At 45.0% G+C, this 25,121-nt stretch overlaps 1 protein-coding gene and 1 long non-coding RNA gene across 3 annotated transcripts in view; both read left to right on the plus strand.

Moving 5' to 3' along the window:
- Window positions 1–25,121, plus strand: part of SDK1 (sidekick cell adhesion molecule 1) — an 888,233-nt gene that overhangs the window by 516,169 nt on the left and 346,943 nt on the right. For both annotated transcript variants that reach the window (XM_086692476.1, XM_086692475.1), the window contains exon 5: window positions 17,695–17,828. In XM_086692476.1, coding sequence (XP_086548602.1) covers window positions 17,695–17,828 — 134 coding nt within the window. The remainder of the gene's footprint in view (window positions 1–17,694; window positions 17,829–25,121) is intronic.
- Window positions 5,438–8,978, plus strand: LOC112860007 (uncharacterized). The gene is made up of 2 exons (XR_003223576.2): window positions 5,438–7,180; window positions 8,287–8,978. It is a non-coding gene; the product is annotated as an uncharacterized LOC112860007 (long non-coding RNA).

Raw genomic sequence — 25,121 nt, forward strand, 5'->3', positions numbered from 1 at the left:
CAAGCCCCACCCACCGGAGAGAATTTGTGGACATAATTTAAACCACCACAAACAATAAATACTTTGGGGTAGATCCTTTGAGGTCCTACAAATATCCCGTTTTTCTTAAAATTCTGCTTGCTCATTCTACCATTCATCAGTGGCTCTTGTCCACACCAACTATTCTGTGAACTTCTTGCAGTGGCTGTTCTACTTTTCCCATTCTTTCTGTATTCATTAATCCAGATTCTCCGGTCAGGAGAATATGTCCTTCCTCCTTCGATCATCTACCATTCGATCATTATTTATGGTAGTATGGATTTATGTCATTCTCTATCTGATAGGAGCTTTATTCTTCCTTTAAACAACGATTTTGGGTCTTTTTTACTTTTTCATTCCTCTTAAAAACTTCAAAAATATTTATTTTCCGCTTTCAGAAAGTTCAACTGGAGTGTTTTTTAAAATCTTATTAAACTTTTCAACTGAATCTAGAAAGACATTTTATCTTTATGATCCAGTAATTGTCTTGTCTGGAAGCACGGCATGTCTGTCCACTTCCCCCCTTACTCTCTTGAGACCTCTTCTGGCTTCTCCAGGTGGAAGGCACAGGACTGTGTTCGATACCATGTGTTCTAGACTGACAGCTGAGACTCCGTAACTTCTCTCTGCCCTTGCCTGGATTTCCTTGTTCTTGAGCACGGCGAATTTGGAGCTTTCTGCTCTTGGCATCTATTTAGAAATTACCTTACTGACTAAATTGCTATGTCATGACTGCTTGGTTCATGTTTTTTTCCCAACTTCTACACTTTTCTTTTCCTTTTCCGGGTGAAGCTTTGGTTCATTGTCTCTGAGATGGAACAATACACCTTTCCCAAAATGATGTGGCTAGTAAGGTTTTTACACAGGCTTCATTTGAACCTTCAAGTACGTACAGTAAAAACCGGATATTTTTTGGCTAGATTCCAGCAGGGGTGTGGATTTAGTACTCGATCTGCAACCTTTTATGAGCAGCTTTCAGGACGGTAGGTGAACTGAAGGGAAGAGAGCAATTCTATTTTCTTATTTTTAAAAAAAATCTTGTCCTATCATCTGTTAGTCAGCTTGGCCTTTGAGTAATGGCATATGCATATCTTTATTCTTGTTCTTCATTGGTTAAAGTGTCCAGGTACATCGATGTGCTCCTAACTAACTAGTACTTTTCTTTTTGCAAAGTAAACTGCTGTTCACACTGCTGTCACATACCAGATAATTCATAAAGTACCACAGTATTCAGAGTTACTAGCATCACTCCTACACAGCTTATTCCTGCATCAAAAGAGGAAAGTCCTTTGTGTCCTCTGAGATATCTTACCGCCCGCAGAGGCGTTCTAGAAGCCCAGGTGTACCAGAAGGCTGGCCTCGCTTTTTCTTGGCTCAGCACATTTGTCCTCATCTTGAGTCTGGGTTCTGGGTGACTAACTCCCTTCAACTTTCTCTTCTTATCAGCCCCTTTGTTCCTCTTACCATAACCGAAATGTCCCAAACTCAGGTGTTTGTACAGTCAAATGTAGTTTTTAGCAAATTTCTTTATTTTGCTAGTATATCCCACAGCACAGCTGAACTAGCTATACTAAGCAGATAGTTTTTGAGCAAAGGAAGACAGAGATGCTTTTTCATTTAGGAGGCATTAGTGTGTAATTAGCTGTTGCATATGTTACAGGGTTTAATTAATAGCCAAAAATAATATTTTATCGCCGTAACTTTTTTTCTTTGTGGTAGCTTTAATGAAAACTTCTCTAATATGTCTCTACCTTTCTTTGGAGCACAGTGCATGTAATTTATGCTCTTTTCAATATCATTGCAAGGTTATAATTAAAAGCATAAATTCCTGTTTCATGACCCTGAGAGTCTACTGAATTGTTCAATCCCTTTTTTATCTTAGATTTACCGACTGGCCTCAGCTATGCATTTTGCGTTCTTGTAACTACGTTTATGTACCTTATTTATGCCCATTGTTGATTGTCACCGTGCTGTCAGTATCCCTGTCTCCTTCATTCTCCCTCCTGAGCCCAGACTGTCTTCAAGCTTGACCAAAGCAGGAAGTGGACTTCCTGTTGATAAGATCTGGAAGGTTCTGGATGATGTAGCTGCTCCCACCTCCTTGGCTTCATGGACCCCCTGTATCACACCACGCCTGTCCCACCTCAGGGCCTTTTGCACCTGGTGCTCTCTGTCTGGATCCTCTAACCTTGGTTTCATGTGGCACATCCTGTTTAACAATTCGGTTCCCAAACACCAGCATTTGTCTCTCCTAGTAAACTGGCAAGAACCCTGGACTCTAGAGTGCTCTAGGAGGGTAGAACAGCTTGTTGGTTTTAATTCCCCACCGTTCTGTCCCATGGAATGAGTTCGGAGTGTTCCTTCTGCTTTTCTCTGGCATCAGTTTGGGTTTGTTTTTTTTTGTTTTTTTTTTTTGGTTTTATTTTTGTTTAATTTTTATTATGAAATAATTATATATTCATAGAAAGTTGTAAGAATTGTATCTTTCCTCAGAGAGTCACCACGTATCCTTTAGCCAGTGGCCATATTTTACATAACTGCCGTGCACTTTTCAAAACCAGGAGATGGGCGCCGGTACCGCGTGTGTGTCTAGTTCTGTGCCGTGTTATTACGTGTGTACGTTGTGTATCCAGCACTGCCGTCAGGACACAGAACCGCCCCGCGACCTCAGAGATCTCCCGAGTGGTTGCGCCCACTTCTCTCCCTTACAGCATCCTTACCAGCAACCACTAACTTGTTTTCCATTTCCATAAGTTTGTCATTTCAAGAATGACGATATAAGTGGAGTCCTACAGCGTGTGATCTTTTGAGATTGGCTTTCTTCACTCAGTAGTGAGGTAGCGCCCTGGAGGTCCACCCGAGCTGTGTGTTATCAACAAGTAGCTCCTTTTCACTGCCGGTGTCGTGTTCCGCAGTATGGCGGCAGCAAACTTTGTCCAACTCTTCGCCCATTAAGGGACATTGGAGTTGCTTCGCGATTTGGACTCTTCCAAATAAAGCTGCTGTGAACGTTTGTGTGTAGGCTTTGGTGTGGATGTGAATTTTTCTTTTATGTGAGATAAATGTCCAGGAGTGCAATTGCTGGGTCAAATGGTAAGTATATGTTTAAATTTTTCAAGAAGCTGCCAGTTTTGCAGTGTGGCTCTAACATTTCATATTCTCGCCAGCAGTGAATGAAAGCTGCAGGTTCTCCGCGTCACCGTTTTTATTTTTGCTGTTTTAATAAGTGTGTACTCGGAGCTCATCATGGTCTTAATTTGCATTTCCTTCATGGCTAGTGATGTTGAGCAACTTTTCATGGGCTCCTCCGCCATCCGTATATCCTTTCCAGTGACATGCCTCTCAAGTCCTTTGCCTGTTTCCTAATTGGGTTTGTTTTTTTTTTTTCACTGTGGACTCTTGAGAGTTGTTTCTGTATTCTAGATATGTGTCCTTATGTCAGTCCTGAATATTGGTTTACAGGTATTTTCTCCCCATCTGTAGCATGCCTTTATCTTTACAGGGTTTTTCACAGAAGTTTTTATTTTGTTCATCTTGTTTATTGATTTTTTTTTTTCATTTATGGGTTATGCTTTCACTGTCCTGTCTGAGGACTCCGCACCAAGCTCTAGGTCCCAAAGGGGTTGTCTTGTGTTTCTTCCAGAAATTGTATAGCTTTGCCTTTCACATAGAAATCTTGAATTTATTATGAGTTAATTTTCATTTAAGGTGTATAAGGCTTAGGTCCAGGATAATTTTTTTCCCTGTGAGTGTCCATTCGCTTTCACACCTTTGTTGAAAAGGCTTTTCTTCCTCCGTTGAATTGCGTCGTCACCGTGGTCAAAAATCCATTGGATGTTTTTCCATGGGTGTTTCTAGGTTCTGTATTCTGTTCCATTGATCTTCATGTCTGTTTATCTACCAATATCATACTGTTTTATGAATCTTAGAAAAATCTCCCCTGCATCTACAAAAACATGCCTGGGATTTTGATAGGTATCATATTAAATTTATTTACCTGTTTGGAAAAAAATGATACCTTTATTATTTTTCAATCTATGAAATTGATATGGCTTTCCATTTATTCAGAGCTTCGGTCTCTTTCTCCAGTGATTTTGTACTTTTTCACGTAGAAGTCCTAGTCATACTTTCCAGATACTCACATAAGTATAATTTTCCCATTTGTTGAGCAATCGCGAATGATATTATGTTTTCAATTTTTGTCTTCACATGTTCATTGCCATTACATGGAAATACAGTTGGTTTTTGTGTGCTTATCTTGTACCCTGAAACCTTCCTTTCTGATTTCTATGCCTTATTATGATGCCGAAATCACGCCCTTTCAGGGTCCTGGAAAATTCCTCTGTTGAATCCTGAGCCCTTTCGATGTGACCTAGGCTTTGATCGTTTCCAGCCTATGTGATACATGATGTTCAAGGCTCATCTTGTACATTCCCTGGCAGAGACCACATTCTGGCATCAGAAATTGGAAACATCACTTTTAACTACTGTGAGAGACTGCCTGACTTCACAGTTCTCTGCTGGAATGTGGCCACTGATTAAACCTCTTGGTACTCCCTTATCTATCAGAGAAGTTCCCAGGAGGGGTTCAATAATTAATTACCAGATGAGGGAATGAATGAATGAGTGAATGAATGAATGAAAGAAATACATTTTGAGCTAGTCTCTGATGATGGCAAAACAAAAAAATATAATATGGCCCATCCAAGAAAGAAGTGGTCAGAGCAATTCAGATCACTACCAGTCTTTCAAAGAATTAAACTCCTGCGAACCATAAAACTTGTCTTTCTGTCCTCCCTCACAGTGACCTCCCACAGGCCTGGCCTCTTTGCTCTCCTCCTTCCTTTCTGGATCCTTTCCAGACTTTGTGTTTCTCTCCTTGGTGTGAATTCCCAAGACTCCTCTCTCTCTAGACTCTGCTCCCCCCCCCCCCCCCCCCCACCAAACTGCTTGATAAGGCCCCACAGGAAAGGGAGAAGAGATTGCGAATGTTCATGTTTGGGACATCACAAATGCACTCATCACAAATATGAGTGCATGAATGGTGACACTCAGAGGAAGCGCTGCGTCCCCCTACAGTGTGTGAGTGGGACATGAGCTGTTGAATATTGATAGGCCCTAGCCCCGTGCTCAGCACGTGCACATACTTCAGACTTACCTTTTTTTTTTTTTTTAATTTTTTTTCAACGTTTTTTATTTATTTTTGGGACAGAGAGAGACAGAGCATGAACGGTGGAGGGGCAGAGAGAGAGGGAGACACAGAATCGGAAACAGGCTCCAGGCCCTGAGCCATCAGCCCAGAGCCTGATGCGGGGCTCGAACTCACGGACCGCGAGATCATGACCTGGCTGAAGTCGGACGCTTAACCGACTGCGCCACCCAGGTGCCCCAGACTTACCTTTTAATACACACGATGGCTCTGTGAGCTGGGTAGAGGTCTCTCATTTCTGAGATGAAGAAACGGAGCCCAAAGAACTAGTTCGTAAGGAGTTTTCTGTGGCTGCTATAACAAATTTCCACAACGTTGCTGACTGAAAACAACACAGATCTGTTTTCTTACCATTCTCGAGGTCAGAAGTCCACAGTGTGTCCGGTGGGGTTAAAATCGACGTGTGTGCAGGGCTCCGTTTCTCTGGAGGGTGTGGGGAAGAATCTGTTTCTCACCTCGCCAGCTCTAGAGGCTCCCGGGCTCTGGGACTCATGGCCCCTCGGCCACCCTCGGAGCCGGCGCTCTCTCTGGCTCTGACTCTCCTGACTGCCTGCCCTTTTGGGGACCCTTGTGATTGTTTGGATCTGCCCACATGGTCCAGCATCATCTCCCCATCTTGGGATCCTTAATCACATCTGCAGAGTCCCTGTGCTGTGTGACATAACCTATCGACAGGCTTTGGGCGTGAGGACGAGGCCATCTTGGGGGCCATTCTGTAGCCTTGGAGCAGCTGCATGCATTGCACACGGAGGCAAAGAGTTGCGTCGTGCCTTTTCCCACCGCTCCTTGGTGGGGGGTCTTGGAGGTCTTTACCTCTGGATAACTCTGGCACAGTTGGCTGTGGTCTTTCACTGTGTTCACACCTAGCGCCTGGTTCATTTTCATCATTTTGGGCCAGGGCACTAGTTACACACGGCTTGTGACAGACGGAAAATTGAGGAATGTGGCCAAGGACCGCAAGCAAACACACCGGCGCCTGATGGACAACGGTGCGCGTCTCTAAGACAAGTGGAGGCAATTCTGTTTTATGTTACTGGGCTGTGTCTGTCATGGAGATGAACGGCGTGGTCATTAACCGCGGCAGGATGTGGAGACAGTTGGGAAAAGTGACTCTTACCCTTTTTTACTATTTTTATCCATTTCCCTCATTGTGTTTTCCTGGGGGGTATCTAGGCACTATGAGTGATACTACCTAAAATTTGCACGCTGTCTTTATCTCACGGGTGCATTGTCATGGTTAATAATGTTTCAGCATACTTAGACTTTCCCAAAATGGTCTTCTTTAAGTTATTTACAGCTGTATTTTGGGCCTATCACCATTTACCCTTGCAAATCTGAGTTGCCTGCCTAATTTCTCATTTTAGACCCATCCTAATGTCCAAATCAAATGGTTTTATAAAGCTTTTCCTGGGCAAGTCCGAAGTGGGTAGTTCTTGAGAAAAAAGATTGTCTGTCTCCAAAGGAAATGATCACTAATCTTCATAGCCGACCCCACGCCTCTGATTTCTGCCTCTTGTTAGTAGGAACAACGGTTGGACCTAGTAGGGAAGAGAATTCTTACCAGAATTCTCAGGGAGGCCCGGCTTTGGTGTTCTGCCCTGACACTCAGAGGGACCCTCACCTCCAGCTTCTCTACCTCAGAGGCACGGGGCTCCTCTGTCAAGATCTGGCATGTTGTGGAGCACTTGTCCTCCTGGTCGATGTCCTCCCATGGGACTTTGTCAAACCCAAGTGCAACACCGGCTCCGTGGCCACCGCCGCATGCTGGGCACTGTCTTAGCTGCTGAGGAGCCAGGCATGAGTCCTAGAGAAGTGGGGGAGAGAGAGAGACAGAGATAGCACAGGGAGGGAGGGGCTTACCCCCGGGGCCTCAACCCTGCTGAATGCCAGGACGAGAGTTTGTGTCAAATACTGTTCTTGGCCTCTTGCCTAACTGGGTCGAGGGAGACTCAGGTGAGGGAACTTTTGGGAATTTGTCTGGGGTGGGGTGGAGGAGACTGGATTAGAGTCTCAATTCTTCAACTTTCCTCGGGAAAGTTACTTCATCTCTTCTAGCCTCTGTTTCCTGTCTGTAGAATGGGGATGAGAACTTAGCTCAGCGTTTTTGAGTCTGGGGCATAGGGCAGGCATTGGGCCAATCACTTTTTCTGTTACCCCATTTGTTTCTCACCCCAGCCCGTGTTACCCCCCACTGACAGACCAGCAGCCTCCTTTGTGTCCGTAGCCTGGGGGGGCCAGTGATGCGTGCAGGGTGCTGAGCACGCTGCCAGGCCCATAGAACATGCTCAGAAAAGTCTGGATCTTCTCATGATGGTCGAAAGGGGCTAACTGCTCCTTCCCCACACCTGCAAGCAGCCCCAGCTGGTGGGACGACTGGGGGTGGCCAGGGGGGTCCGTCCTCAGGGAGACCCCTCCAAACGAACAGGTTCACCGCCGCTGAAATGGAACTCAGAGGAGTCAAACTCAGGGGAAAACACCGCTGGCTGTCTCCCAGCCGGCGGCTGTGCCGGGTTCCCCAGCGCGGGGTGGGGGGCAGTAATACGAGGTCGCCCAGGCCCCGCTCAGCCCGTGAGGGGCTGCAGCTCTCCCCGGAGAGATTTTCATGTCACGGTAGCAAGGGAGGTGGTAATGGTTCCTGAGGGTTTAGTTCAGCAGCCCGGGGTTTAAGTACCTCCCAGCTTTGTGTATAAGTCCGTTTCTCTCTGTGGACTGACCGTTTCCCACGTTCGTTTGCCAGGCTGTGTGCGTAAGCGCCTTCTGTTTACACGCATATGCCATGGCCCCTACTCGTGGTGTCCAGAAGGAAAGTCGTTAAGAGAAAGTTGGCTATTCTTCTAGATTTATTTCCATCTTCCTGGCTGACAGAGTTCTGTCCTTGCGCACGAAGATCTTACCCTGTAGTCTGGGGAGCTCGCGTTTTCCAGGGGCTCACGGGGCCGCTGAGGACCAGCTGTAGTCCTTGAGGCCACCTGTGCTCTGCGGGCACAGCTTTGTCCCTTAGTCGTCAAACAGACTTTAACAAAGAGTGGAACCTTTTTGTGATAATTACGTTTCTCTAGGAGGAGTGATGGTGGCTGACTTGCTCGGGGAGAGCATCCCCAGGAGCCGTGTCCCCCGGGGGTCCGCCAGCGGCCCCGCCTACCTTTCCCTCTTCATGGCAGCTGCTCCTTGTGATTGATCCCGCCAGGAGGACCCACCCCGCCACGGGCGCCGCCCCCGTGGAGCCAGGGTCAGGTGCTCTCCGCCCAGTGCCCCTTCTGCAGAAGGAAGAAAGTCTCCCTGTGCTCTATTCTGAAGAAGAGGAGGTGCGGAGAGAAACTGACTTGTCTGATGCTTAAATCGCCAGCCTCAGCCTCCCGACCCAACCTACTAGGTGGGAGTGGCTGGGTCCGCCTCACTTGCTCACTGCTCTGGGAGGGACTGATTGTCACAGAGGTCACATAAGGGCACACACCCGCTCTGCGTACTCGCTCAGTCACTTGACCATGGCAGTGCCCGTTGGCTTTGGGGCTGACTGAGGTCTTGTTTTTATTATGCCATATATAAGATAAAGTGAACTTAACATCACGGGCATCTTCGTGGTTCATTCGGTTGAGCGTCCGACTTCGGCTCAGTCATGATCTCACCGTTCACGGGTTTGAGCCCCGCGTCGGGCTCTGTGCTGACAGCTCGGAGCCTGGAGCCTGCTTCAGATTCTGTGTCTTCACCCTCTCTGCCCCTCCCCTGCTCACACTCTGTCTCTCTCTCTCTCTCTCTCAAAAATAAACATTTGAAAAAAATAAAGTGAACTCATTTCAGACTTGTCCACTGATGTGGAGGATCTCAGGAGAGCCCCCTCTGGGGAGACTTCCACTGGTGCCTGCCTGGGTTTTAGCCATCTTTCTGGAATCCTTGTTGATGGTTTCTGGTTTGAGTAGATTTTACGTCTGGGTAAATTCTCATGTTTGGGGACCTCAAGACTATATGTTGTTGTTGTTGTTTTTTTCTTGTTTTAATTTTTTGGTTGTTTGTTTTAGTGGGGGGAGGGGAGAAGTGTGCCTGGAAATGTTTATGCCTAAACTTCAGCACTCTTTAAACCTTCCTCATCCAACTCCTCTCTTTTGCATATGACCACACCAGAAATTGTTCCTGGTCACTTCCTTGTGCCTAGAGCTGGAACAATTAGTTAAAATTACAGAAGGCCCTGGATCAAGTATAAACTCACTAAAATGCTTTTTTAAAGTAGCTAGAAGTAAGAATAAAAATAAAATGAATGAACTAGAAAAATAAATAAGTAAATAAATCAACGCAGCTAGAAAATTTAAGAAGCGCTGCTGTAAACAGATGTATTTCTCCTGGGCAAAAACGCCTGATGAAATACACCCTCCAGGAATTGTATCAAGTTGCCCTGTAATTTTTCCCTCTCTCTTCCGTCTCTGCTGATACGCGGCATCTTTCCAAGAGGAGGAGGATCGATTCTGTTTACGACACGTCAACATGTGTCGAGAGGAGGCCAGGAATTTTCTGGCATTAAGGTCTTGTACAGTGGGTGTTGCTGCTGGGGCAGTTGATGGATGGAAAGGCCTGGAAATGAGGTTTCCTAGGCCCGCCTGCTGCCGCGTTGGTCCAGCTCCTGCGCGGATGGCTTTAGGTAGTAGCAGCTCTGCATCATTTTGTGACATGAATCTGGTAATTCAGCGACTCGGCCGTGTTTGTATCGCAGTCTGTGAAGTAGAATGCTACCAAGTATTTGATATATCACCCTGGAAGGAGGACATTTGACTACATTTAGTATTTTACTACCGACACAGTGCGTCTGATAGACTGAGGAGCCAGATTCAGGTTCAGCAAACACCGAGTGAGGACGCCGTGTCAGGCTCATTCACGTCGTTGCCTGATTGGTACTTCACGAAGGTCCTTTTGATGGGAGTATGGTCACTCCTGTTGCGCAGATGGAAAAACCAAGTAGTGAGCCTGAGGGAACAAATCAGAGCCAGACCTGATTCTGGGCCTGTCCATCCACATGGGCCACACTTGCCTGGTCATTTCAAGGACCTTTCTGCATGTACACAGAGTATTGTGATGACTTCAGCCTGGGTTTATCCATGGAGTTCCTGCCTATCATCTGCCGTGATCTCGTACTGGCGGACAGAGGGGGTGTCTTCTCTGGAGACCGTTGGAGATTTTACCTTGAAGGCAGGCCGTGTTTAATCTCGGGCCGCCAGGAGCTGCTCTTGGAGAAGGTGAAGAAGCTCTGAGCTCTGGTGTCCTTTCTGCTCTCGTTCAGAGACAGACATTGTGCCCAGGAGGGTGTCCTCTCCGCTTCTCTTTATGGGACCCGGAAGTTTCTCTGCCACGGCTGGGCCTACTGACCGGGATGCTCACCCCGTGCTCATGCTGCTGGCAAGCAGTCTACAAAGCCGCAGGCCAGGCCCACGGGTTGGGAGAAATTCGGACGTGTTGTCCTTTGGGACATGTGCTGTCTCACAGGAGCCCTGGGCCAGAGCTTTGGGTCGAAGGCCAGACACGTGGGTAGGAAACCGGTCCTTCCTTCCATGTCACCTCCAGGGGCAGCCCCCCCGTTCCTGAGGTGTTACATATGTTTTGGGCTAGAGGACCTGGCCTGTCCTTCTAATGTGACATCTACATTTTACTTCTTAAGGAGCTGTCACCAGGAAGATAGATGTCAGATCTCCACGTTTTCTGGTGGCTTGGCTGACTCTTTGGCTCCTCCTCCTTTAACATTCTATACAATACGCATTGGGGACTTCATACGGCTGGCATTTTCTTCTTCTGTCTTTTGGATGTGTTCTTCCCTCCTCGTGTTCAGGGACCTTCCCTGGACAGTGTCATTCACACAGCAGTCACTCCATACAGACTCATGGGGTGATTGGATTATCTCTTTCCTGGCCTGGGTTCTGGCACCAAGATGGAGTTGAAAGCTGAAACATGAAGAGAGAAAAATGAATACCTGTATGTTTTCTCCTTGTTATTCATTCAACATGTGTATGTTGATTACATCCTTTCAGTCAGGCTCTGTGCTTAAATACTGGGGGACAAGTGTGCATAAAGCAGAACATGTGAGTGTTGAATATACCTCACATCCAAACAGTTTTAAGTTGGTAATCATCTCAGACATCCTATCCCGTAATGTACTCCCACTTGTATCTGTAATTAAGAGTGGACACTTCATATAGAATAGAAGAATTACTTTGAAGACTTTATATAAATTTACCTCTATTTCCCCATATACTTGCCCTTATGAAACTACCTATACATGCTATAGAAAAGAGGCCCTCTGTGGACTAAATTGAAATGTTTGGCAAGGCGTGGACCACAGTGGTAACTAAGCTGGTGGAAAGTTGGCCCAGCCCCTCCCTGTCTCTTTCTTCCATCTCTCGTGGCCTTTCTCCTACCAAAGAAGGACAGTGTGTGTGTTACTGGACAGTTACTGGACAGCCACCCTTCTCACATTTGATGGCTGCCTTTCTCCTTGGGGGCTGTGTTCCCGGTACAATGGTGCTGAATTGCCATCCCATGTACCCAGTGTTTCCCGCCATCTATCCTGAGTATTCTTGTCTTCTCAGCTCACCTCGTCCTTTCTGTTGGTTTGAAATTCTAAGAAACAGGCCTCTCACATTCTTCACTTGCTTTCAGAATGTTCTTCCTGCACCCACCGCAAACGGTCAGCAGCACGTGTTTACTTTGTGGCTAAATACACATGACGTTCCGGTGCCTTAACGTTTATTGAATATCCAGAGACTCATTATTGCCAAAACTACTCGAAAGCAATCTTAGTTCTTATAACTATACCAGTAATGGGAGTACATTAATTTTGAAGTTGTCTGCCTTGAAGTAGCTGTGAGGCTGTAAGGCTTGAGATGCAGGCTATACTCAGAACAATAAGCCTTAAACCATTCCATTCAAAACTTAATTGTTTAATTAACATGGAGAACATTTTAGATGTTTGTGTTTTTAAGGACCTAAAAATAATGTCCTTCATTTCCTTGTGCTCTAAAGTTTTTAAAAAAATGTACTTGAATATCAATACAAGCTTAATCAAATGCTGCCTTACCATTTGTGACAGTAAAACCACAAACCCAAGTTAGACTTTTATGTTTTATGGGCACAGTTCTTATTTTACTGAACCCTTCACTGAATTTTTATCATAGTGTATAAATCAATGTATGTATTACCATCCAGTTTGTGTGAACGGTGTCAAGGATCAAAAAACTTACTGATAATCGAAGACCGTTTATCTTTTTTTGAAAGCCCAAGGATGGGTTGCATTGAAAGTTTTGAGGCACATCATGGAGATTTTTTTGGATGTCCCCCGGGACTGCCACTTTGGGCCCACAGCCACTCTTAGGGGAAAGTTAATAAAGTGTTTCCTATTACTTCCTGTAGTTTGTAAAAACACTGAATCTAGGGGGCTCAGTCGGTTAAGCGTCTGAGTCCTAATTTCGGCTCAGGTCATGACCTCGTGGTTCGTGAGTTCAAGCCCCACATCCAGCTCTGTGCTGACGGTGCAGAGCCTGCTTGGGATTCTCTGTCTCCCTCTCTCTCTCCACCCCTCCCCTGCTTGCTCTCTCTCAAAACTACATAAACATTTTTTAATTAAGTTAAATTTTAAAAACGAACACTGAATCTGAGCTCCTTGGGATATGGGCAGTGTGTGTGCACTTGGTTCAGCTTCGTATCTCCTCCACTCTGAGTTAGGCCTGGGGACTCCAGGCTGACTGAACAGTGGACACAGTTACTTACGTCTCTTCCCATGGCAGTCCGTGCGAACATCTGCCCTTCCATTCCTGCAGCTCCAAGGTGAGGCGCATGCTGGGCTGTTTTCTTCCACCACCAAGGGCACTTCTGTAATTAATGTATCTGTGCCACAGGTTGGAAAGCAGGTGTTCTTTATGGCGTCCAGAATGTGACGTCCTCGGACGTTGGCAGGTGTGGCAGGAAACTCACTTGTAGCTGTGCCCCCTGGTTGGCTCCCCACCCCCACCCCACACATCACATGCATAAGCCCTTGGGTCTAGGCACCCAGGGGCGTTTTTCCCTCACGGGGGATTCTGATCAGTGCTGGCGGTCAGAGACCCCAAGGAACTCTCTGAGGTTTTAACTTTCCCAAAATAGAGAATTCTTATTTTGCTTACTGCCTCAAGAAAGTATTGGGAGAATCAAGTGCAGAGTCAAAGGCACTTGGAACGTGCCCTTTAAAATGAGCTCTCTTGTGAATCACAGCATCTCCTCCTTAGGGCAGCCCCACGACGAAGGACAGCTGATAGGTTTCTCTCTGAAAACTCCCTGTGCTTATAGTCAGTAGCAGGTGACCCTTTAACTTGTCCTTCATGAGTCTGACACTCTGGTTTCCCAAGCTGTGGTGCATTTTACCCATACTGGATTACGTTTTTAAGTTAGTGTGTTCTTATCTTTATCACTATCCCAAAGAATTAGAATTACAAGATTTCATTTTGAAATGTAGAATTAAAATGGGGAAGACTAAGGAAATAGTTTTATGTAAAACCATACGTACGTTTATTTTAATAAAGTTAAAATAAAGGAAGAATCTCTCTGGCTTAATACTATAATTTTCCTGCAGAGTCAATGTAAGTTTTAAATTAGTACTTTGGAATTATGTGATAAAAAAGCCAAGTAGTCCATATTATGGGCAAAGTATTCAGTGCGTGCCCTTGCGTTCATTTTGAAAGTTGTTCTTCTGTAACAAAAGTGATTTATCCTGGAAAAATTGGAAAAATGTTTTAAAACACAGAAATCGAAAGAAAATAAGTTATAATCGTACCACTCAACAGGAACTATTAACATTTTATGCCCTGAGGATGCCTTCTTCTCTTTTTGAACTCTAAAGGGACGCTACTGTATATGCTGTATCTGGATTCATGTGACTTCTGGTAACAGAAACCCTAACTTACACAAGTTCAAACATGAACGAAGTACCTCATTCCCCGAAATAGCAAGCCCAGAGACGGGATGGGCTGCAGGATGTGGTTCATTGACTGGGGCAGCTGGCAAGGTGGAAAGACCCCAGTTCTTTCTTTTTTCTCTCTCCTGCTGCCGACGTCATAAGCGTCACACTAAGGTGGCTCTCTTCGTGGTCACCCCATTGCCACTGTGAACATCTGGACAACACGCTTCCTTGCTCGCATCTAGTGGCGGGAGAAAAGCCCTGGTGCCCAGCCCTGGAAACCCTGTCCTTCCATCTGGTGAGAGGGGCCTAGAGGCAGCTGCCCCAGAGTAGGGACAGTCACCACATACATGCCAAAGCCACCTGGTTCAAGCCCGGTCTCCTTTCTCAGTCACTGGCAAGAGGGGTTGGATTACGATGATCAGTTTAGACTAGATGGGGTCAATTCTGCAAACCACTTTGCTAGTGTAAAATGCTGGAGATGTGGAATCAATGTTGGAAGTCAACCCCCACCTCAGTAACCAGAGGTTTTCACAGAATATTTTATGGACACATGTGAGAGTCATGTTGAAGGATCACTCAGCATACTTCCTCATCATTGCCTTCAGGTTGTTGACTAATTTGCTCTGACTCTCAAAGTTCTGTCCCTCCTCCTGCTCTTATCTACGCACCGCCTTTCCTCTGCATTGCAAGGGTGGCTGCCTGCAGCTCAGGACAGCACATTTCCTGCCTGGCCTCCGGGAGGGGTGAGAGCTCCCCCCCCCCCCCAGCAAGCTCTGCCTCCTTCAGCCTGCTGGGCAACTTGGGTCCCCGGACCAGCCCCTGATGGTCTTGAGCGTGGCACCGGTACCTGTACTGGCCTCCGATGACCAAGAGACACGCCTGGTGCTGCGAATGGGCCGATTTGCCCTCATGTGTGGTGCCCCACACAAGGTGTGGGCTCAGCAGAATCAAGGTCTGTTGGGGAAGAAGAATGAACGTGTGGTACCTGCTCCACTGTCTTTAAAAATTGCTCTTTTCAGAAGTGTCTGGGTGGCTCAGTCGTTTAAGCGTCTGACTTCGGCTCAGGTCATGATCTCACGGTTCATGGGTTTGGGCCCCGCGTCGGGCTCTGTGCCGACAGCTCAGAACCTGGAGCCCGCTTCGGATTCTGTGTCCCCGTCTCTCTTTTGCCGCTCCCCCACTCACACTGTCTCTCTCTCAAAAATAAACATTTAAAAAAATTTTTTTAAATTTCTCTTTTCGCCACCATTATAACAATTATCTGAATTATCTGAAATTAAGATAACCGTCTTTAGATAGTTTAATTTTCATTAAAAAAATCAGTTTCTTCATTAGACATGCTCTGTTCAGAAAGAGTTGGAGAGGAAGAAAGAATAAAGTCCTCATTAATCTAATGTTCTCCAAAGCTTTGGCATTTTTGCGGTGTCTTTTTTGGCATAGACAAGTTTTTCCTCATAAGTTTTGACTTAAAATGGTCTAGAAATTAAAAACTAGAAGAAAAAATGGGCTTAAAGATACAAATTATCATAGATGTAAACTTTAATATTTTTGTTCTTTATGTACTTTTTTATTTTTAATAGCCTTGAGACAATGTCATAAATAATATAGACAATTAATAGGCATTTTTGCAGAATAATTCTGAGAAATCATAGGCATATTTGAAATTACTATGGCAAAAATCAGATGTTAAGGAAAAAAGTTATGACATACTCAGTTTTTAAAGTTATACTATTAAGGTGTAACTTCAGGTGTAATAAATATTCATATTTAATTTTAGGTGCTGGTGTGACGTGCACTAAAATAAAATGGAACAATTTCTGTGGTTCTATAAAGGAATCTATAAAGGAGTCATAAATAATTATAGTAAAGCTTCTTTGAGGTATTTTTATGGGAATAAAAATTGAAAACTTGTTAATAGGGAAATTTTTGTGAGAAAGAGGTGAGTTAGTCTTAGAGACCTCAAGCTGCAATATATCATATGGGAACCCTGAATAAGCAGTTAACTTCTCAAGATAATCTTGTATAATGTATAAAAGTTGAGTTTTTGAAAAAGCCTTCCAGAAGGTAGCAGGAAGGAAAAAATTATTATTATAGTAAAATTCCCTGTGACAGATCACCCAGTTTCTGTGTTTTTTCTGTTACCAGAATGGAGACCTTATCTGGATTTGGAAAGGCTACGACTGCCTAGGATTAAAATGAACAAATAGGGGCGCCTGGGTGGCTCAGGTGGTTGAGCGTCCGACTCTTGATTTTGGCTCAGGTCATGATCCCAGGGTCGTGGGATCGAGCCCCACGTTGAGCTTCACATTGAGCGTAGGGCCTGCTCTGCCTCTTGCCCCCCTGTTCGCGTGCTTGCTCGCTTGCTCTCTCTGTGTCTCTCTAAAATAGATAAATGGATTAATTAATCAAGATAAAATAAAATGAACAAATAAACGTATTTCCTGTAGAATGACAACTTGTGTGCAGCCGTGGGATTCACTTCAGGTCCCAAGGTGCTCCCAGCATTGGGAACTAAGAGCCCTTTGGTGCTCAGAATGTGTCTTACTCTCAGTGGGAGGCCGCCCTTTGTATTTTGTGTTTTGTAGCAAAGTCTACAAATGCTAGCAAGAGCAGAGGATACCAGGACAGCTTATTTTAATTAAAAGCTGCTTGGATTTATGGAAGTTGTGTCTTTGTTGTTCTTCTTCCTCTTCTTTTGAATAACCTGGTGAGTCTGGGTGTGATCTGGTTGGCAGAGCATCTGTTCATACGTGGGAAGATCCTGTCCTCCCCCTGGTATTGTTACCTTGCTAGGTTACCTTGAACGAATAACTTAACCTCCCTGTTCCTCAGTTTTCTCATTTCTGAAGAGAGGGTGGCTGGCCAAATGTGTCTCCCAGGTTCTTTCCTGCAGCAGAATTGGGCTCTACGGGAAGTCTCCGTGAGGAGGGGTCAGACTGTGAAATGGGCGGGGCGGGGAGATGGCTGGGGTGAAGGACGAGCAGGCCTGGCATCAGCAGTTATGGGAGAATCCAGTTGAAAGGGCCAGCACCATGCCCACTGGCGACTTTTCTTCTACCCGCCAGTTGAGAAACAGAGGTACAGAAACCCTAATGAGGTTCCTTGGAAGGCGGAGAAAACCGCAGCAAATTCATTTGCCCCCCGGTCTAGGTTTTGGACGGTTCCGCCTTCCATCTGAGAGTTTATTTATAGTTTGTGGCCATGGTGTGATCTCACGGCCCTGCCTGAAAGAAAAAGACCAGCCCTTCTGGGATTTCTTGAACTTGTTACAAGTTCCCAGGGGAAGCTCTGAGTTTTTAACTAACCCTGGATATGTGAGTGCCTCACAACCGAGGGTCAGTAGGGAAGCAGAGGGCTCAAAGCCTCCCTACTGGAGTGTGGACGAGGCCAGAGGAGGCTCAGCCACCGCCATGTGCCTCAGCTCGGCCTGTGTGTTTTTGTCCTTCGAGATCTTTTTAAAGCCCTGGACACGCCTCTCTCATTGGCCTGATAAACTAATTTGCCTTACGAACAAGAAGCGCTGTGGAGTGGCTCTGACGCTGTCTCTTGTCTGACACAGAGCCATCACACTGGAAAATCAACTGGTGATCCTTGCAGCGACAGCGGGTGATGCCAGGGTTTACTACGCGCAGGCCGTCAACGAACGCAACGGAGACAGCAAGACCAGCCCGCTCGTTCACCTGAGCGTAGCAGGTGAGTTTTGAGACGCCACATGGTAATTCTGAAAGCAATAAAGTCTTGATTTAATTAATGCATGTCTCACGGGGCCCTTTGCAATCAATCTTCTGTCTCTAGGATGGTGGCCATGGTTCGATATTGATCCACTGTCAATAGTTGCTTTCTTCGAAGCTGTACGCGTAAAATGTGAACACAACAGGTGATGCCCACTGCAAGATCTTATTCGTTTTGGGGGTTTCAAAAATCGTTTTTAACGTGTACTGTTTTTAACAACAAATCTCGGTTTATAAGGAGTTCCATCAATGAACCTTACTTGAGACTAGATTGGGCACAGGTTATGTTAATTTAAAAATAAAATCCTTGAGAAAACATAAATATTGTGTTCAAATTAGCAGTGTTCCTTAATCATAATGAGCTGACCATTTTTTCTACCTGATTTAATGGAATTGTGAAGAGAACACGCACAATCACCGTTACACCTGCAGTTTATTCACAGAAATGTTAGTCTGAGGAAACTTCGTTTAAACATTTGGCCTTTGGAGAGGTCCCTAGGAATTCTCCCAGAGTTGATTGCTGGAGAAGGGGAAAATGACCAGAAGCAAAAACTCTGCCCTAAAAGATTAAAGCGTGCGTCTCACGGGGCCCGTCGCCAGGCGTTTGCAGCATGAAGCTTCATGGGATGAAATGAGGTGATTTTGTATTGAGAAAATACAGGCGGGAAAGAGTTTTGGACTTCAGAATTCCGTGATCACATCAGACAAGAGTGAAGTAAGTGATTTTGTCTGTATGGTAGCAGACGTCGCCTTTTTGAGAAACGTCTCTGAGCAGCGGCTTCCCCCTCGGGTTTGAAAAGTTTCCTTTCATTCATGGGTTGGGATCATAGCGTTTGCTGCTTGTGCTCCCCGAGGGATACGATTGCACGAAGCCAAGTAGGGCTGGCCGAGGGAGTGTCTGTAGCAAACGTGGGGTAGGAGACCCCGGGGTTACCTGGTCGGCTTCTACGTCCCCTCACGTTCCCGGTAAGTGCCCCCAAGTGGCCATTGTCCTGCCATCAGCCCCTTTGTTCCTGGGAATTGAAGCCTGATCTCCAGATTATAGACTGGGCACAGACTGGGCTGTCCCCATGGCCTTTTTAAGGCTTTGGAGAGTTCTGTGCATCGACCAGGTGTGGTGTTCACAAAATATAGGCCAGGAGGTACTGATATTTAAAGGACCAGAGTGGAAATAAATATGACTTCTCAAGAATTTTTTTCAGCACCGATAACAACAGATGGAAATCACATTATTAAATAGATTGATTGCTTTAGTGTTTTGCAAGTTTTACAATTACAGCCATTTCTTCTATTTAGAAAATAGATTTATCACTCAATTGTGATATACCTACCAGGATAATAATTGGTCAAACTGGTAACATTCTAGGTCAGAAACAAGGAAATTGGCCTCAGTCTGTTGGAAGAGAGAAAAAAATTCCACAAATATTCTGGTTAATGTAATGCTAACATCAAAGAGTTATGAAATAATCTGAACCCATGGTGTTCTACATTGCCTATTGTAGAAGGGCCAGTAGGAAACAAAACTAAAACAGTGATTTTGCAAGTTGCCATATTAATGGATACCGTAGCGTTAGGTAATTGGGATATGTAAATGCTTTTTCAGTAATTTCAGTTTCTACTCCAACCCAGGAGTGTATTGGGAGTAGCTCATAAATATTATAATTAACTGCCTTGCATTTTGCTCCTTGTGTATTTTTATCTTTTCATTGGCACCGGGTAAAATGTGTGGAAGGTGGGTTATAAAGAGGTTGGTGATACGGACGGACTTGTTTTAAATCTCAGGAGAAAAGCTGCCTACTGTTTCCTTATATAGTCTTTGCTTTTTATTGGGTCCAAGTAAAATGTGAAGAATGAGAAGGTTGAGGAACCGGTCTTATTTTGATTCTTAGGATAACATTCTGTTGACATATTGGATTTAGCTGAAAGTTAAATGGCACTCAATTATGCGCTTTCTCACTAAAAATCCTATTTTGAAACCTCTAAAGATCAGGAAATTGATAAATCTGCAGAAACCCCAGAACTGTGTGTTTACATGTCGCTTCCTTCCGGAACAGTGGCAGAACCTATAGTTCAGGACTCCCTGCAGCACGGGGGGAGGCTGCTTGGGGATGAGGTGTCCTCAGCACACTTACACATCTTTTGTTTCTTTCTTTTTTTTTTTTTTTTTTTCTGATGGAGGCTTTGTAAAAACACCAAACAAGATTGATGAAATGTTTTTTCAAAACTTGCCAGCCAGCATTTCTGAAGAATCCAAAGATGCTACAGCCAATTATCATTTAACGAAGATAAATTTTTCTTCGGCATCAGGAGAGTAAAATAAAGAATGTTTCCGTAGTGAATACGACTGAGGTTGGTAGGGGTAACTGGAGGTTAAGTTCCTGGTGCCTTGTACTGTAGCTGATTTGAAATTGGAGAGTGCCCGGTGGGCCCACCTCTCTTTTCCTATGGTAAGAATAAGCTGTCCCTCCTGCAGGACAGCCCAGTGTCAGGTGGGAGAGCACAGGGGGGCCGGCCTTGCCTCCAAACATCTAAATGAGTGATGCCCTAGCACCCAGCCCCTCCAGGGAGAGTGATGTATCTTCCCCAGCAACTGTGGACTTGAGAGTTCAAAACCTCGCCACCGTTTCGGTTGCCAAACGCTTTACCTACACTGGAAGCGTATGGGAAGCAGAAGATAAAGAGGGTTTAAATAGAAATAAATAAATGTTTACAAAAGCGTGACAATTAGAGGGGAAATGCAGTCCCATAATGGTGCCGCCTGCTGTTGGTGCATGGTTGGTGGCTGGCGTTCTCATCTCTTCACGTTTCTCCCCCTTTTGTCTGGCCAAGAAGATAAATTGCAGCATGTGCTGCACAGATACCTCCTGTCCTGAAGGAGAGGCCATCTCTGAACTCTCCGTTCTCCTCCCCCGTGAAAGCTTGCTGCCATCTCAGGGGTGGATTTGCTTTGAAGTTGTGATGTGACGTGAAGCCAGCAGATGTCAAGGACATAGGTGGGACCGTTGAAGCGCCCTGCATGAATTTTTCATCGCTGGCTCCCGCAGTTCAGGTGCACGCCAGAAAAAGAATGGGCTGAACTCACCCGAGAGTAGACGTTTCTATTCTGAGGTCAGACCCAGGCAAGCTTTTATAAACCTGTCGACCTGCTTTTGGTTTTTGCTTTGAAGATTTTACATTGAGTTAACTTTTGTGGATCAGATCTTCTGAACTGAATGAATATGTGAATAAGAGCTTCTCCTTAAAATCAGAGAAAAGGGTAGAGTCAGGAGATGAGAGGAATTCCGCACGATGATCAATCCATCATTGTGTGACGGCCGCCTGCACACCTCGACACATCATCACTTCTGACCCGATGCGCAGGACGCCAGGCGTAATGAGAGTCTCTGCCGGGGAGGAGGCTTAGGGGGAGAGAGACACGGCCGCCTGCCTCCTTCCCGTGTTTTCACGTCTTTCATTTCAATGCCTGCTCTTCAAACAAAGTCCTCAGCTAGCATATCATTTTAGCTGATCCTCCTTCGGGCTGACAAACCGTGGCTTTTCATTCTGAAGACCACTTAACATTCTTTTGTCCTCTATAATGCTAATTTGACTACAGACCTCATATAGGCTTAGTAGTTGAGACCGGATTCCTGAGAATAATGTCCAGGAACAGTCAAACAGTCGTCTGAGAGAGCTGCCCGGTAAAACCTGACTTTTGTGTGCCCAGATAAGATTCTCTCTTGTTTTCTTTGTGCCTTAAAATTTCAGGGAGAGAGGGGGCAAGGCATGAGCCTGTCAAGTGTGCTCTGATGTGGGTTGGATTCCCAAAGCAATAGTAGCAGTTTGAAATATTACTGGAAACCTGTCTAGAGATTGTGGCCCTCCCACAAATGATCAATTTAGAATCCTGCTACAGCTTTACACATTGTAGGGACCTTTACTGCCAGAACTTCGAGAAACACATATAGCAAGTGTCGTGTGCTTTATGGTAGAGTGATGAGTTAATCATTTAGGACGGATTGAGCCTTCTGAGTGGGGTGTGTAATGAGACGTGCTCTGGCCCGGGGATCCTGGGGCTGGGCGTGAGCAGAACTGAGTGTAGGCTGTGGTCTCTAAAGCGTGTTTGTAGGCACTCCATCAGGAAATAAGCCTTGAGCCTTCACCCTAACATATGCACACTCAGTTGTTTATAGATTATAAGCATAAGAGATACAAAAGAGGTAAGTGGTATCTTTAGTGTCTTGCTAATCTTGAACATCTTATTAATCTTAAAAATAAGACAAGTAGTTATTTTACCAGTAGAAGTGAGTTTATTCAGGAATAGCAGAACATTGCAATTCAGGACAAGCAAACCATGGCAAAACCATAGGCAAATCCAAGAAACAAAGGAGAGGAACGTTGTTTTATGGAGAAGAAGGAGGAAGTTGTATGTGGCGGGGGCGGGGATTGAACAAACATCCATTGGGGAGAAACAAGGGTTCATGGTGGTGACGGTCCCTGGTTGGCTGAGTTGCAGGGTGGTTGATTTTGTTTAGGGCACGCATTGCATTGTCTTGGCTTGCCGGGCCCTGTAGCTGAGGTTTCTTTACTGTTGATTGTTCTTCTCTTGGGTCTGTAATAGACATTTCTTCCTGTGAGAGACATCGAGTGATGTCACTCCAGCCTCCCGTTCTAGCCCCCGAGCCGACTTCAGTGAGGTTCCCCTTCATTAATTTTTAGATTCATTCCATCTTTAGTTCATGTCTCATGGCACAATAGACACTTCTTGAGTGGAAATCCATATTTTACGTCGTCTTCCTGCTGTTTAGTTTTTTGGACAAATTCTTGCAACCTCTGTTTAAGGAGGACTATGTATCCAGTATCATTGCCGATGCAGAGCCGCTGTTCGTCGTCCTCTTCTGTGCTGCCTGTGGAGTGACTCCAATCCGTGCCTCTTGCCAGGAACGCTTGTGTCTGGTTATCTATCCTGTGACAGTTAGTTTAGTTAAAACCAAATATAGCTGGTCCTTGAAGAACACGAGTTTGAACTGCATGGGTCCACTTACATGCACGTTTTTTTCCCGATAAACACAGTACGGCTCTGTAAATGTATTTTCTCTTCCTTATGATTTTCTTAATGATGTTTTTTCTCTAGCTTATTTTATTATAAGAATATAGCATGTAATACATAAAACCTACAAAATGGTATGTTAATCGAGTGTTATGTTATTGGCAACAGTAGGCTATTGGGAGTTAAGTTTGGGGGAGTCAAAGTTATACACAGATTTTCAACTGTGCGGGGTGTCAGCAACCCAACCCCCATGTTGTTCCAGGGTCCACTCGACACAAATACGTCTGTCTGGGCGAAGGTGAAACCACAGCCCATTGGCAAGTTCTGAGAGCAGACAGATACATGAGGGCATCCTGTCTACCTCCTTGAAAATGCACATTTTTGGTTCTCCCCTTGAGAGAATGTGCGTTAATTACAGTGTATGATGTGGGGCCATCCCACCAACACACCTGGCATTATCAAAGGTTAGTTTTCTTCTTATGGCTTTGCTTTAAAAACATAGATTAGGGGCTCCTGGGTGGCTCAGTCAATTGAGCATCCAACTCTTGATTCCAGCTCAGGTTGTGATCTCAGGGTCGTGAGTTCAAGCCCTGTGTTCAAGCCCTTACTTAAAATTAAAAAAAAAAAAAAAAAGCTAGTTCGGTTTTGTTTCTCAACCCCAGGCATATGTTTATATGGGTTAGTGACAGGCTTAGAATCAAGTACAACTGGTGATTCTCAACCAGACTTAGTTTACAACAAAACAAAACAAACAACAACAACAACAAAAAAGACCAATGAGGCCCGGCGGACGAGACAAAACTGGGTTATTTCTGTTACCTACCTGCTCTCGTCCGTCTTCTCTTCCCATGCTGCCTTTCTTTCCCCTTTATGGCTGATTGCAGCCTAATCTCACCATTGGCAAGTCTGAGAGAGTCCGTTTAAACCATAAATTGTAACTTGCCCTCAACTTTTCAGTGTATTCAGGGTAACCAAGTATCCTTAGTCTCCCAAAGCAGCCTATGCGGACCTCTCAGGGCACACACACACATTTCCAAGGGGGTAAGCAGGCACGCATAATCTTTGCGGAATCTATTTCCAGGTGCTTTCATATACTCTTCCTAAAGCCAGATCTGCCTGAGCATACCTGAGTTTCAGGGAGCTCTCTTCCTTCCACGGTTGCCTCCCTTACTGGGCACAAATCACACTCATCCCGATTCTTTAACACAGGCATTAAGTGAGGGTGTGAGTGTCCAGGTGCCAAACAAAGGGGTAATCCTAAATGTCAGTATCGGGATTGAGAAAGTGAAGGACTCTAATAAATCATTGTATAAATTAGGTGCTTCGGTGTCTTGCTGTCTGCAAAATGAGGCAGGACCAAAACGCAGTGTCAGTTGACTTTTTATTACAAATAATTTTTGAAAATTGCTGATATCAGTGTAGCCTCTGCTTGTAGGACAGGAAGACATTTCTGGCCTCTTTGTGGTTTGGGGGCGATTCGCCTAACACTAGTCAATGAAATGTGAGTGGAATGAAGCACATCGCTTCCAGGCCAGGGATTTAAGAGGCAGCAAGTGACCTTCACGCTCTCCCTTCCCTGTGGCCAGGCCACTTTTGGAGATGGTGGAGCCCAGGCTGGAAGCTGTCCAGATACTGGAAGAACAGCCCGAGAGAGCCCCCAGTGGAATGACGCCTTAGGGAGCAGGGAACGCACCTCTGTGTGCCAAGCACTGTGATTCCACGCTTTATTTGCTACTGGAACAAGAAAACAATCTATCCTAACTAATAAATGACCATGTGGAGTTCAGAAGGGGCTAAAAGAACTGAGAGAAACCCAGGTAACAAAATTCCTTCCACCATCATCTGCTTTTCTACGAACATAGTTTCACAGGAATTATATATACGGAAAAGAAGTAGGATTAGAATCAGGGTACACGGCTATCCATTTCTGGGAGAGAGGCATTTTCAGTGATTTTTTTTAATGTATAATATTCATCAAAATCGGTTACACTTTTGATTAATTGAGTACAAATAACAATTGTAACAGTAACTCAATCCAAGAGAACTTTTTTTTTTTAACCCCAGAGCCATATGGTTGCTGGGAAATTTTAATTTAAATGCATATTTTGTCAGAGGCTATGATAAGGTGATCAATAAAATACTTGGAATCCTTAAATGTAATAAATTAGGATAAAATTCTGTGGGAGCTATAGAATGAAAGTACAGGTTCAAGATGAAAAAGGAATG

This window comes from Puma concolor, chromosome E3 (assembly GCF_028749965.1).
Source record: "Puma concolor isolate L17-30 chromosome E3, mPumCon1.1.hap2, whole genome shotgun sequence".
NCBI classification, from domain to species: domain Eukaryota; kingdom Metazoa; phylum Chordata; class Mammalia; order Carnivora; family Felidae; genus Puma; species Puma concolor.